At 49.4% G+C, this 12,847-nt stretch overlaps 1 protein-coding gene across 3 annotated transcripts in view; it reads right to left on the bottom strand.

Annotated features, from left to right (window-relative positions):
• Nucleotides 1-1,524: 1,524 nt before the first annotated feature.
• Nucleotides 1,525-12,847, bottom strand: part of NEURL1 (neuralized E3 ubiquitin protein ligase 1) — a 96,580-nt gene continuing 85,257 nt past the window's right edge. For all 3 annotated transcript variants that reach the window (XM_054206985.1, XM_054206984.1, XM_054206983.1), the window contains exons 5-6: nucleotides 5,832-5,978; nucleotides 1,525-4,512 (exon numbers count right to left, since the gene is read on the bottom strand). In XM_054206985.1, coding sequence (XP_054062960.1) covers nucleotides 4,271-4,512; nucleotides 5,832-5,978 — 389 coding nt within the window. In that variant the 3' untranslated portion in view covers nucleotides 1,525-4,270. The remainder of the gene's footprint in view (nucleotides 4,513-5,831; nucleotides 5,979-12,847) is intronic.

Below are 12,847 nucleotides of genomic sequence, written 5' to 3'. Positions count from 1 at the left end.
TGGATTTGGTGAGCTGGTGGTGACGGCCTGGGGAGGAGGGTCGGGGCAGGGTGACTTCAGCCATGCTCAGCAGACGGGGGCAGAGCTCCCAGGGGCTGTTGCATATGGCAGCTGCTGGAGGGAAAGAGCAGGCTGGGGCTGTTGGAGGGGAAGCATGGGGGGGGGGTCCCTTTTGCTGATGCCAGGGGTGGGGAGGGCCTGAGTTTGTCCCAGAGTGCTTAAGGTGCTTGTCCCAAGCACTTCACTTGTCCTAATATGTGGCACTGCTTGGGCTCAGCACATCTGGCAGGGGCTGTCTGGCATGTCTCTTCTCCTTGCTCCTGAGGGGACAAGGAGGCTTCCCATGGCTGGGCTGTGGTCAGAGGGGGGTTTCCAGACCCCCTAGACATCCTCCTGCCCCTGGGAAAGCAGGGGCTGGGCACAGCTCTTGGTGAGCAGCACAGGGGTGTGCAGAGTTGCATTGTCCCAGCAGCTAAGAGCTCCTCAGGGGGCGGTGAAGTAAGCGGGGTTGCAGAAGTGGTTTTGCTTTACCCAGCCTGGTGGAAAGTTTTATGCCACTGGGGAGCTGTTAGAGTGGAACAGCTTCAGCTGGAGAGGCTGAGGACACCTCTCCTGGAATGTCCCTTGGCAGATGGTGCATCCACACTGAGGGAGATGATGCCAACTCAAGTATGTCCTGTGACAGGAGGGAGTGATCCAGCCAATCTCCCATCCACTGAATAGTTGAACAAAAGGATGGAGAGGCAATCTGACGCGGCTGTGGTGTAGGTGTGCTCCTGAGCAGAGCCCTGCAGCGGAGAAGCTACTGGATCTTGGAGGAGCTAGCATCGTTCGGGAGAATCCAAATCCCTTTTGAGTCCCCTGCTACGTGCTGAGGAAGCACCTGCATCTTGCCTCAGCATCTCCCTTGGCCAGACCACGGTTTGTCAGTGGGCCTTCTCAACATGTTGCCCAGTTCAGGGCTGGGATCATCCTGTCAGGTGTTAGACTGTCATGTCGCTACAAAGCTGGGGTGGGGACACTCAGCTATATTGCCACTGCCCCTTACCTGGCCCCTACTAGGCTGAGCAGCATGGTCCCAGGCTTCCTCGCGGTATGTTTTCTCTGTCTTGTGCTGGTAAGGCTTCTTTTTGCGGTTACAGGCACTCAGGAGAGACTGCAAACAAGGCAATGAGAGAGAAGAAGCTATGGCTTGTCTCTGGGCAGGGTGTGAAGAGGCTCAGAACCATGGGCCTTTAGGTGCAGGAACGTGGTTAGCCTTCACTTTTACTCTTGTGGCTTCCTTTATTCCTTATCTGTGTGGTGTCCTTCAGGGGGCTATTCGTTACCCAGCTGTCACTACCGTCTCATCCACGTGCACTGAAGGAAAGCCTGGGCTCTCCAGCCAGCTCCCCCCAAGGAAGGGGCTCTCATGCCACTGTTGCTCTTACCTCAGCCTCTCACCACTGCCCTGCTCATTGTCTTTTGCCACGCTTGGGGAAATGGTAAATACTCAGTCGCCCGGGCCGCTGCAGGATACCTAAATCAACTTTATTCACAATCACAGTTATCCAATTTTTCACAATGAGTTATTCTTCTCTTTAAACAGAACACAAAACATCTTAAAGTAAAGCAATGAAATGCAAATGACACAAGAACACGGAGGTACGTGGGAACCTACACCAGTCAAACAAAACAAAAGGTTAGGATTGTTGTTACTGCTTTTGCTGTGTTTTTTTTCTCCCTGGAGAGAGCTTTGCTCCCCTCCCTGCTCACCACCGGAGGCCAGCTGATGCTGGGAGCAGGACTTAACCCCAATTTTTGAGCTCGGATGTTGGAGGATGCTTTGAGCTTCTGCTAACTCCTAGAGTTTGGTCCACAGTAAAACAAACACAGTTATATATTAAAACACTCTGAGTTTGAAAGGTGAAAAGGGAATTCACACCACTGCACTGGTACCCATGGATGGAGTTTCTTGAAAAATAAAATGTACCCCTTGGCTTGCCCTGCGTGGAGGGGAACCAGTCCCACTGGCGTGGTGAAGGCTCGGGAGGCTGCTTATTGCACGTTTCCCCACATCCACTGTTTCATCGACACCTTCCTACTCCGTAAGTGCCTTCTTCCTGAAATCTTTGCACTGGAGTTTGTATAACTACTGAAACAGGCTCCCTGTGTCTGCCGGTCAGGGCTCTGTCCTCGGGCAGGCTGGAGGCTGGCTGCTCGCCTGCCCACCGCCCGTGCTGCTGGCATGGCTGCTGTCACCCCCCCGGGCTCCTGCCGATCCGGCCTCCTCCCACCCCTCAGTGAGGGTGTCCGGGCACAGAAGCCATGGTGCTCCGGGGCTTTTGACAGCCTGCCTGGAGCGCAGGGCTGGGTTAGGGGTGTATGTGAGAGGTATGCAAAGAAATAACGTAAATCCCTGTAACCAGAATATCAGCGTTCAAGTTAGTTGCTGCCCACCGGGGCGGGCTGGGGGTGGCTGCAGACCCCCGTGGTAGGCTGCAGTGATGGCGGTGCCTTTAGAGAAAGGCTCTACAATGCGTTGTCCAGCTAGTAGCCTCTTTTTTCATTTCCTCAAGAGGACAGGGCGAGGACATGTTTTCCAGGTGCTCTTGGGAGCATCCTCTGCGAGTGCTCCTTCACCCGCCTGCTGCTTGCGGTGGCATGATGGCCCCTGCAGCAAGCAGCTGGTTATATTTAATGCCTTTATCCCTATGCCACGCTGTTCCCCTAGGTCCCATAAGCGGCCATATGCTGGGGCGCAGGAAAAGGCTCGGCAGGAGGGGTGCAACCCCATGGCTTTCCCTGGCCTGCCCTGGTGGGCAACATGGCGAGTGCCCCTGCTGCTGCACCCAAGCCCTGATCACCCCTCAGGGCCCAGACACCGTCTCTTCCTCCCACATGGCCCTGGAAGGCAGCAGGATGGGGCCGGAGGGGAGACAGCCAGCTCCGGCCGCAGTGGAGCCACCCTGCCTGGGCCCAAGGGCTGGGAGCCCTGGGCCAGGCTGGTGGCCATGGCAGAGCAGTGGTTGTCACAGCAACCACAGGGGCCACCATTGCAGGCGCCCACCATGGGGACAGCGGGGCTCCCCACCAGGCCAGGAGGGAAGGCATTTTATTTAAATAAACCAAAGCAAATCAAACCCCTCAAGCTATATTTCTTTTCTTTCCTCTTTTCCAAACAGGTAAGGACAGCCATGTCCTGCCAGCGGGCTGGCTGTGAAGGGCTGAGTACCACCTGGCTGGTTTTGTCTTAAAGCACAGTGATAAAGTTACCAGTAAATGAAACCCGCAGACATGTGGGTTTATACATTCTTCCCCAGCAGGGTTGGGGGTTTTGTTTCTTTTTTTTCTTTTATTTTCTCCCTCACAAGTGCTGTCTGGATGGTAGGGGGAGAAAAGGCAGGGGAGACACATCTCCATCTCCCACAGGCCCGTGGGGGCAGAGATGCCGCTGAATCCCTCGTGCTGCGTGGAGACCATTCGGGACAAGCCACAGCAAATGGGTGGTGGTGGGGTTGGAGAGCCGCTCGTCATGCAACAGGACGGCGACAGGAGGTGGCTGGACACTGCTGAGAGGGAGCAAGGCCGGTGCTGGCTGCCAAAGCCGCCATGAATGCCTCCGCCAGGGAACAGCGAAGGAGGAGCAGGGGACAGTCCTCGAGGGGCTGCCGTGGGGCCGCTCTTCTGCCTGCGGACATAGGGTGGGTTTTGCTTCACAAATCCTGGGTCCTTTTCTGCACTGGCCCCAGCCTTTCTGCTGTGAATGCGCTGACTGCACCTCGCTGGCTGGGTCAAAGCTTGCCTCGCACTGTCCTTTCTATGGGGCTTCCTACAGTCAGGCTGGTTGTACATGGAAACACGTTGCTTGTTTCTCCCCTTCTGCTAAGCTGTCCTCGGCACCCTGGGTGTCTCGTGGAGGAGATGTGTAGCACTGAACCTTTTACTGCCCCTGCTAAACATTGGAGACTCCCCTCCACTGTGCATGGGGTAGAAAAGGGATGATTGCACCAGCTGGGGTTTTTCTGAGATAAAGTTTAAAATCCACAAGGGAGAGTAAGTAGTCCATCGCAACTTCCCTGACACACTGGAGTTCAGCCCCAGGGCTTGCTTGGAGGCTAGAAGAGCAGCATCTAAGCTTGTCTCATCTGTTGTCCACGGAAGAGGGGATCAGGGTGGTGCTGGGTGATGGTTTTTGAATCTCCTGGATGATGAATATGGAGCAAGACCTGCGTTGTTTCACAGCCTCGTCCCCACCTGCCCAGTCCCCACCACAGCATCTGGTGCTGCTCTAAGTGCTGCGGTATGTTTTGATGATATCTTTGATGGCCCGTCTGCAAATGGGGCAGCAAGCGTTGGCCATCTTCTTGAGCTTCAGCCCACACGAATAGCAGAGACACATGTGTCCACAGGAGTAAATGACCGTGTCTACCATGTTCTCGTAGCAGATGGTGCATTCATCTCCCCAGGGCCCTGAGACGGACGGGGAGATGGGTGACTCAGGCAAGCTGATGGGAGAGTTTGGAGCTGTGCCTGAAACACAAAGAACAGGGTCACTCATGTTACTTAAAAGGCTTGACATCCCAGGGTAATTTCTGCCCTGAGGGAGGAACCATGCCCTAGCAGAAATGGATGCTCCGGGATCAGGGGTCCTTCCTGTGACCTACTGTCCCACTCACTGAGCCCTGGTTCACCAGCTCAGGGCAACAGAAAGGCAGCATCTGCTGGGATCTGCTGCCCACGCAGAGCCAACCAAGAGACAGCTGTTCCCCCGCAGCAGGAACAAAGAACAGTTTCACATTTTCAAACCACTGTCTAAACATTAGCAAAGGAGGAAAAATCAGGAGGGGCGGATCAAGCCATCTGCTTTGAAAAGGGAGAGGCTGGGTGGCACACGGTGGCAGTGGCTCCCAAGACAAGCAGTGCTTCATCTCTAGGGACGATCCAGGGGTGTGGGACCACAATGCCTGGCTACAAATCACCCTGCATGGATCCTTCGGGACAGGGGTGGGGTAGTACCTGCGTGGACAGCATCTAGCTCATAGCAGGTCATTGCTTCGAGAGCTATGAGGGGGCTGCAGTAATTATGCTGGAGGCACGCTCGTGATGAGGGCTCACCAATGAAGCCAGATGAGATAGCAAGATAATGAGGAAATTTCTATTTCTTTCCCCCCGAAATCCACTAAAAATCTGAACATCTGTTGTCACCAGTCATTAGACTTGAGACTGGTAGGTACCTACAGCGAAAACCACACTTGGTTTGGACAACAATGACAAAGATTTGGCAAGTTATATATCCCACCATCAGTGCCTTGGGATCACGCAGGTGCCTGGGGTTTTAAAAATGCTGCAAAACAGCCTATCGTTTTCTACTGCATGTACATTTATCTAAATCTCACTGGAATTCATTGGCATATTAGAAATATCAATAGTGCCTTTTTCTGATGAGGGTACTGAAGGTGTGTGGAGAGGGAAAGGGGGGCTGCAGGCATACCCATAGCTCCAGTCTCAGCTAGCGTGCAACATGTCACTGCCACACAGCTCTCCAGAAGGAGCCGTGCGTCACAGGGCCACGCACATAACAGAAACTCTGCTGCGTCCCTTGGGACCTTTCATGATGAAAAGGGTTGGAGAAATATTGCTGTCTAGGCATCTAAGCAGCTTCCACGTAAAAGACTGAAAATAGCCTTTGCAGAGGCTCTTCCTTCCTCCGCGAGGGAGCTGACGGGAGACTCTGTTGATCATTGTGGTTTTAGAGTCCTTCTGGGAGACAAGCCTGAGATGGTGAAGGGAGGCAGAGCAGCAGCAGGAGGCAAAGGAAAGGCAGAGGGGGGGAATCCCACCACACTTACCACTGATAGAGCTGCAGAGGGGGCCAGAGCCACATGTAGACAATATGGGGTCAGAGACACCACTGCAGAGGACGGTGGGGGAATTGGGTGTCGACGCGGGCGAGCTTGGTGTGGACAGCCCCAGCCGCTCGGCTAATATGGTGGAACCTGCACCACGAGAAAAGAAACCCAGTTACTTTTAAAAATTGGGGCTGACGAGGCACCGGGGACATGTGGCAGGGAGTGCAGCTCTCAGCACTTGTCGGGATTTGTGTCTCATCAGCATGAAATCTAGGGAAGACATAAAGGGAAAAAAATCCTCATACGCCTTTTTAAATGCTAGCAGCTGGCCCTGAAGAGACATGGAGCTCCCACAGCCCCTGAAATTTGCTGGAGCTCCTTTAGTCATCAAAACCCTTTGTTTCTGCCCTTAAATGTGTCTCAAGTCATTAAGTGCAGTTACTTGCTGTATGGCTTCATGCTCACGTGCACCCTCAGCACTATATCCAGTGGTGCGCTCCTTGCCAGTAGAGGACACAGCCTGCAGCAGGGTGGGCTGGACTCCAGCACAAGAACGTATCACCTTGTCAAAGCACTCTACACTAACCCAGTGCAAAACTGCATCATTCCAGGCTCCGACAAATTCATGCAAAGTCACTCGAGGACTTCCTAGAGACAAGCATGAGGGTCTGGCAATCAGGAAAACTTAGCTCTGCTCACTGCTCTGCCTGGTTCGTAGGGTGGCCTCTGTCAGAGTGGGGATAACCCACCAAGATGCATTTGCCTCTGGGATGAACAAGGACACCTCTTCCCGCTATCAGGAATGTTTTCTCCACTCCCTGCATGTCTGAATGTGATGGCTCAAGACTGCAGACCACCCTTCAAGTCCCTTCTAGGTGTCCCCAGCTCCACTACCTCCTGCTCTCACTTCCCACCATCACCTCTGTGTTAGTGTGGTCTGTCAGAAAAGCCAGCTCTGCCCCACATCCCGCTTGGCACCCTCCCTGCGGCTCAGCCTCTTTATTCTGCTCTTATAACAACATGTACCTTAAAGCCTCTTCCAGAAGGGAAAAAAATGGGAATGCTTAAAACTCTCGCTGCTGGAGAGGTTTTGTAGGGCAATTTCATTGTTAACGATGCAGCCTGGTCTGCAGTAAGACAGGTGTGAGACAGCAGCATACACATGCATGAACAAAGGTATGGTATCTTGGTGGCAAAAACTAGTTTTCCTATGGTTTTGAAGTTAAAGTTTCTAGTTCCCCAGCTGAGAAGACAACCAGGGTAACTCCAAATCAGAACTAAAAGGCTAAGACTTCTTCGTGTTACCATATAAGGAGCCGAGAGACACAGAGGGTTTGGATCCACCATGTCCTCGATGAGTCGGAGGCTACTCTCCAGAGAAAAGGCAGCAGCAGGAGGCCAGGAAAACCCCACGCGCCAGAAAGGTCCTTCAGTTCCTATTTGCAGGGAGGCTACTGAGCCAAGGAGGACCAAACCTGGGAAGCAGGGACTCCAAGTGCCAACTGTGGATTGTGCAAAAAAAGCAAAAGCACAGCAGCCGCCCCCAATGCCAGATTCTCCTGCCCTTTGTAGCAGAATGAGACTGAGCAGCCTGAGTGTAGCACAGGGACTGGGGGTGTGGGGGGGGGTCATGTTTGGGTCGAAATCTGTTCTGAGGACTGCCTACGGGAGAAGCAGCAATTCGCTTCAGCCTTCAGTCCCTCAGTTTTACCACTCTTCAAATGAGGAGCGCTTTGCTCCCAGGCACAATCTGAAGTTGAATTAGCCTCTATAGAGGTCTTTGGGGCTCTCACGCTCGCGATGCTGTAGAGAGGCACCTCCTTTATCACACAGACGGGAGATGAGGCTGCGGTTCAGCTCAGTAAATAGGCAAAGAGAATGATGCAGCCTCTAATGACAGCCGCAAGCAATGGCCCTTCCCCTCCGATCTGACAGATGACCGTAGCAGAAAACTTGCCCCGTGGGTAACACACACTGCAAACAGGCCCAGCGGGGGCACAGATATCGGCTGGTTCACTGCATACAGAACAAATACGAACACTGAGCAGCTGAACAAGTTTTTCAAGCCTTCCCTCTCCGCCCTGCAGCCTGGAGACATTGCTCCATTTGACTGACACACAGCACATTGCATTTCTAACACCAACCTGGTAATTTAATTAAATGCAAAATAAAGACTATTAGGACCGTTTTTCTTCCTGACTAATAGGAGAATTTGGAGGTGCCCCAAGAGTGAACTGTGTGAGTATGAAGCGATGAAGCATGCTGGCAGCAGTGCAAACGGCCTTTCCACAGTGCAAGGAGAGCTCGTCAGTGCCGGAACCGCAGTCTTCTCTGGCTGTAGCTGGTCTGAGTCCCCAGATGGCCTTACCCAAGACGCAGGGGCCAGCACACACCTTCCCAATTCTTCCTCCTGACACAAGGCGCAGCTCTTGACTTCTCTCCAGCATAAGTATAGAGTTTTGTTTAAAACAATCTGAGTTCCCTACCAGACAAGACACAATTCTCCCTTGGTGACAGAATAATCAACATAAGACACGTTACTCACGCTGTTAATATATTGCTGGATGGTGTGCAGATACCATGACAAGGAGCACGGAATGAGATCATGTGCAGGGTGGAATGAGTGTGGCCAGCTTGGCTTAACTCAAACCAGATACATACGCTCAAGGCCAAACACACTCATTGTGCGCACAGAGCTCCCACCAAGAGCTAGCTTTCAAACCATGCTTTTAAAAAATTAAATAATTCTAAACAGATTAATTTAAATATTGATTTAGAAACATTCTTCCTCTCTAAAGCTCCCAGATAAATTGTCTCTGCTGCTGACTTGCCTCATGCTTGATGTCAAACATGCCGAACACACTGGAATCACCTTTAAATGGATTTTGAATCAATGCCATTTGCTGTTTTATCTTTGCAAAGTCCAATTATTAGCAAAAATCCAATGCAGATGATTGACTCTTTCTCTGCACTTCTGTCATCACTCTGGGAGAGGTGCAAATAAATGAACCTATATGTCCACCCACAAACGGAAACAGAGTATTATATTTTCAGTAGACAAGAGCATTACCGTGGAATGTACAGACAACATCATGCCAGGAAAGGCTGCTAGTATGCTAAAGGTTTGTAATTCAAAATGGTCTTGCCAAACTGGAAACGGGATCAGAAATAAATGGGATGGTATTCAGTACGATCAAATGCAAAACGCAGCACTTAAGCAGAGATAATCGGCTACCCAAATACAGGACAAGGAATTAGTCCATTCAATTAGAAATACAGCTGTCCTACAGAAAAAGGCCTGGGGATTGCTGGAGGTCACCAGATGATCATAAATCAACAATGCTGTCCTGTTATGAAAACGTTGCGCCAATCCAGGGTCATATGAGGCTGGTTAAGGACTGGAGCAGGAGCCTGGTGGCACTGTCGTATCTCTGTCCCTGGAAATACTCAAAACTCAACTGGACATGGTCTTGTGCTAACTTGGAAGTTAGCCGTGCTTTGAGCGGGAGGTTGGATTACCTAATTCCCAGGGGTCCCTTCTGACCTGAAATGCTGTATGATTCTACGATCTTAAGATGGCAACATTTTTCATAGGCTGCTAAAAGGAGAGAAGAAACAATCTGTTCTTGGTGAAAGTTCTGAATAAAACAAGAAATCATGGGTGCAGGCTCCTAATGCATTCAGGTTATACGTTATGTAGATAGTGAAGCACTGTAAAGCAAACAGAATTCCTAGAGAGACCATGGCATCTCCATCATTAGAGCTCTTTAAGAACAGGAAGGTAAAGTAGGTAGTCTCTTGGGATACCATCCAGCATTTATGATTTTTATGAGAGCAGTTATCTGTATCCATGATTGCCCTTTTATAGAACATCCTAACTGTGACCAAAATACAGCAGCTGTGATCCTCAGAGATGCTTTTGGCTCTCTGTGTCTATTGTGGTGGAAAGGGTGGTTTCCCAGAACATTGCAATCCACTCTCAGGGGATATCTCCTGAGGCTTTCCCAACTTTTAAGCAGACATCTTTTTGCTGATCTCTCTTAATGGCAGCTGTCTGGGGAGAGCTGTGCCACTGAAGGACTGACATTGGTAAGAAGACCAGATACAAAGTCCATACTCCCTAAAAATACAGAAAATTTTCCATCAACTCTTCCCCTTAATTCATTTATAAAAATATTATTTCTACATTTCTTTCTCATAACAAAGTGATTATGGTGCCCTGCGTATTACTTACTGTATAGGCCCCACAGAGAGAATCGGAAAACAACCACAACAACAAAAGCAGGTGGGAAGAGCAACATGCTGTCTGCATTCTCTTTCTGAGCGTGCTTAGGGGCATTTGCTATGATGCAAGTAAATCCCCAGGGCATCTCCATGGCCCAGAGCAGGGAGCAGCTGCCATGAATCTGTTCTGCAGCTATTCCCAACGCATTGCTAGCAAGCACTATCTTAATACTCCCGGACTCAAACTACAGCTGAGATGGACAGAAAAGTAGAGTAGTGCCAAAGAGCATGTTCCTTCCTTATTACTGTTGACTTTGGATCACTGAAGGTTGGGAAACTGCCGGTTTAAGGTGTTCGTAACACATTTCTTAATCTGGTATCTATTCTTGAGAGTGGTGATAGAGGGGTAGAGCCATTCCTGGGCCTCAAATAATGACAACAGGCTGAACTGCATCAAATTATGAAAAACATCCATCAGCCAGTGAAAGGTACCCATTAACTTCTTGGGATTTGACCAGGACGTTCCTCATACTGTCCCAGTGTGGGGAGGAGCGTTCATGTTCATGAGGAGACAAGACTCAACTCATTTTACTAAATCTCTGTCTCCTTCTTTTAGTCCTTTCCCCCTCATAATTAAATTCAACATTATATAGTCCCATTGCACTTTTTTCAGATTTTAACCCAAAAGGCCTGCAAGCACAATGTTTCTGTCAGAGCACTGGGACTGTGCTTGTGGAAGTCTTGCAGAAGCCATGCTCCACAGGCTGAAAATATCTGCTGCTTTGAAGTGGAAATGTGGTATTGCCTAGTCTGGAGACTTTGCTTTCAAGGTAGAAAAGGAACTAATGAGCAATACCCAGTATTTGCTGGCTGCAAGTAGGACTGAATATCATGACTTCTGCCCCCAGAATGCTGTCTGGCAACACCAAACACCTTCTCAGGTGGTTCACTCACCTCCTGCTATTCGTGTTACCTGTCTAGGCTCTTAATGACTATTTCACAAGCATAAATAATGCATAACCATTCAGTCTATACTCCAGAGCTATCCTTTTTTTCCCCTTTGAACCCATCCAGCTTAATTTTTCCTGGCTTACAGGATGCTGTCCGTAAATGACCACTACTGTGCAACTCACAGCTCACATAGTTTGATCATCACCTTTTTAATGGGCTTTCCCATTAAATGGGCTTTACCCATACCCATCTTAAGGACTATGCCAGGATCTTAACTAAACATTGTACCTAAAAGACAAAATATGGGAGCCTCCTGCCATAGTTTCTAAGCAAGATAAAGTCTTCTGCAACATACTGACTTGCCCAGTAATCACAGATTTTTCAACGTTGTTCAATGCACCTGCAGGTCCCACAGCTTCCAGCACACTGTGGAAAAGATTGGAACAGCTGCTGAAATCTGGCTGTAGAATTCAACTGGGATATTTAAGGGTGCTCAAGAGAGCTGTGCACTTCTCATACATTTTAGTGCGGTGAGCACTGGGCACCTGACAGTCACAGTCATTTAGATGCCTTTCAAAACTCTCAACTTGATTTCCCTTTTTTAGGAGACAGATTTTTAAGCCTGTCAGCTGCAATAATTCCCCTATCTCAGAAATAGCTCAATATCCATTCTCACATTTAACATTCTGAATGTATCAGCGCCACTGATTTTATTATCTAAATAGGATCAAGGTTCTTTCAAAAATCTAGCACAATTGTGGGTACTGAGTTCATGTGAACGTCTTCCGATGGAGGTCCATCCCATAACATGGGGACTCCTGCAGTGTGAGTGAGCTGAGCATGTTACTGAGACTGAATACTAGAGCAACTTAACCATGTAAAGAGTCGTATCTTTGCTTAACATTACCTACTGCAGATCTTTGGCTTTATAGTGACCTCTAGTATGTGAACACCCTCGATAAATAGCCGTGTGCAAGGTGGGTAGGACTGGGACGTCAATTTTGGTCCTTACTACTATTTTACTGGAAAATCTCCTACATACATCTTTTTTTTTTTTTTTTTTTTTTTCCTACTCATGAATGTAGCTTGTGTATTTGTCCTCCCATTCCAGAAAAAGGTAGAGAGGTACTTTTAACTATTAGATAATGCAGACTGGTGGAACTACACAGCTATTATTTCGCATACTACAAGAGCAAAAGCCCATATTGAAGAACCTGGAACAGTACACTAAGCGTGTATTCTCTTGACCTTGCAAGCTAGTGGCAAGACACAGTGTACTGAGATCTCCTCGGTACTTTCCTCTGTCTTTTCCCAGGAAGAAAGATGAAGTTTCTTTCTTTGGCAGATGTCAGACCAGCACCTCTCCCTTCACACTGACACTGGAAACCTTGGTATTCCATCAGTGGCACATCCACTAAAAGGTGCGTTTTATCAAGAGAAGCTTTGCAGGAGCTAAATCCTTCCATGTTTTATTTCAGTAACTGCTTTTCACTAATGCAAATGTCCCATCAGCTGTAGAGAGACCTGCAAATATCAAACACGGTTTTTGCAAGACGGCCTCAATACTAAAATGGGAGCCCTACCCCACAGCGTGTTCTCTGCTCCAAAGAGCAGCCATATATGCTTCTGCACATGATCAGATTGTCTTGCCTCCAGCCAAGGCTGCAGGAGAGCTATTCTGTCCCCCAGGGCCACTCAGGCCTTGTCCAACACGGACTTTTGAATCCATCACGCTAAAACAAAGGAACAAAGCACCTGTTGCTGCCTGGGCACATGGTAGTTAAAGATCAACAATACTGTTAGGGAAGGATGTAAGCATATCCATCATTTCTGAACACTAT

Source organism: Rissa tridactyla, chromosome 6 (assembly GCF_028500815.1).
Source record: "Rissa tridactyla isolate bRisTri1 chromosome 6, bRisTri1.patW.cur.20221130, whole genome shotgun sequence".
NCBI classification, from domain to species: Eukaryota; Metazoa; Chordata; class Aves; order Charadriiformes; family Laridae; genus Rissa; species Rissa tridactyla.
The sequence above is the reverse complement of the archived record's forward strand: the minus strand, read 5'-3'. Positions and strand labels throughout refer to the sequence as shown.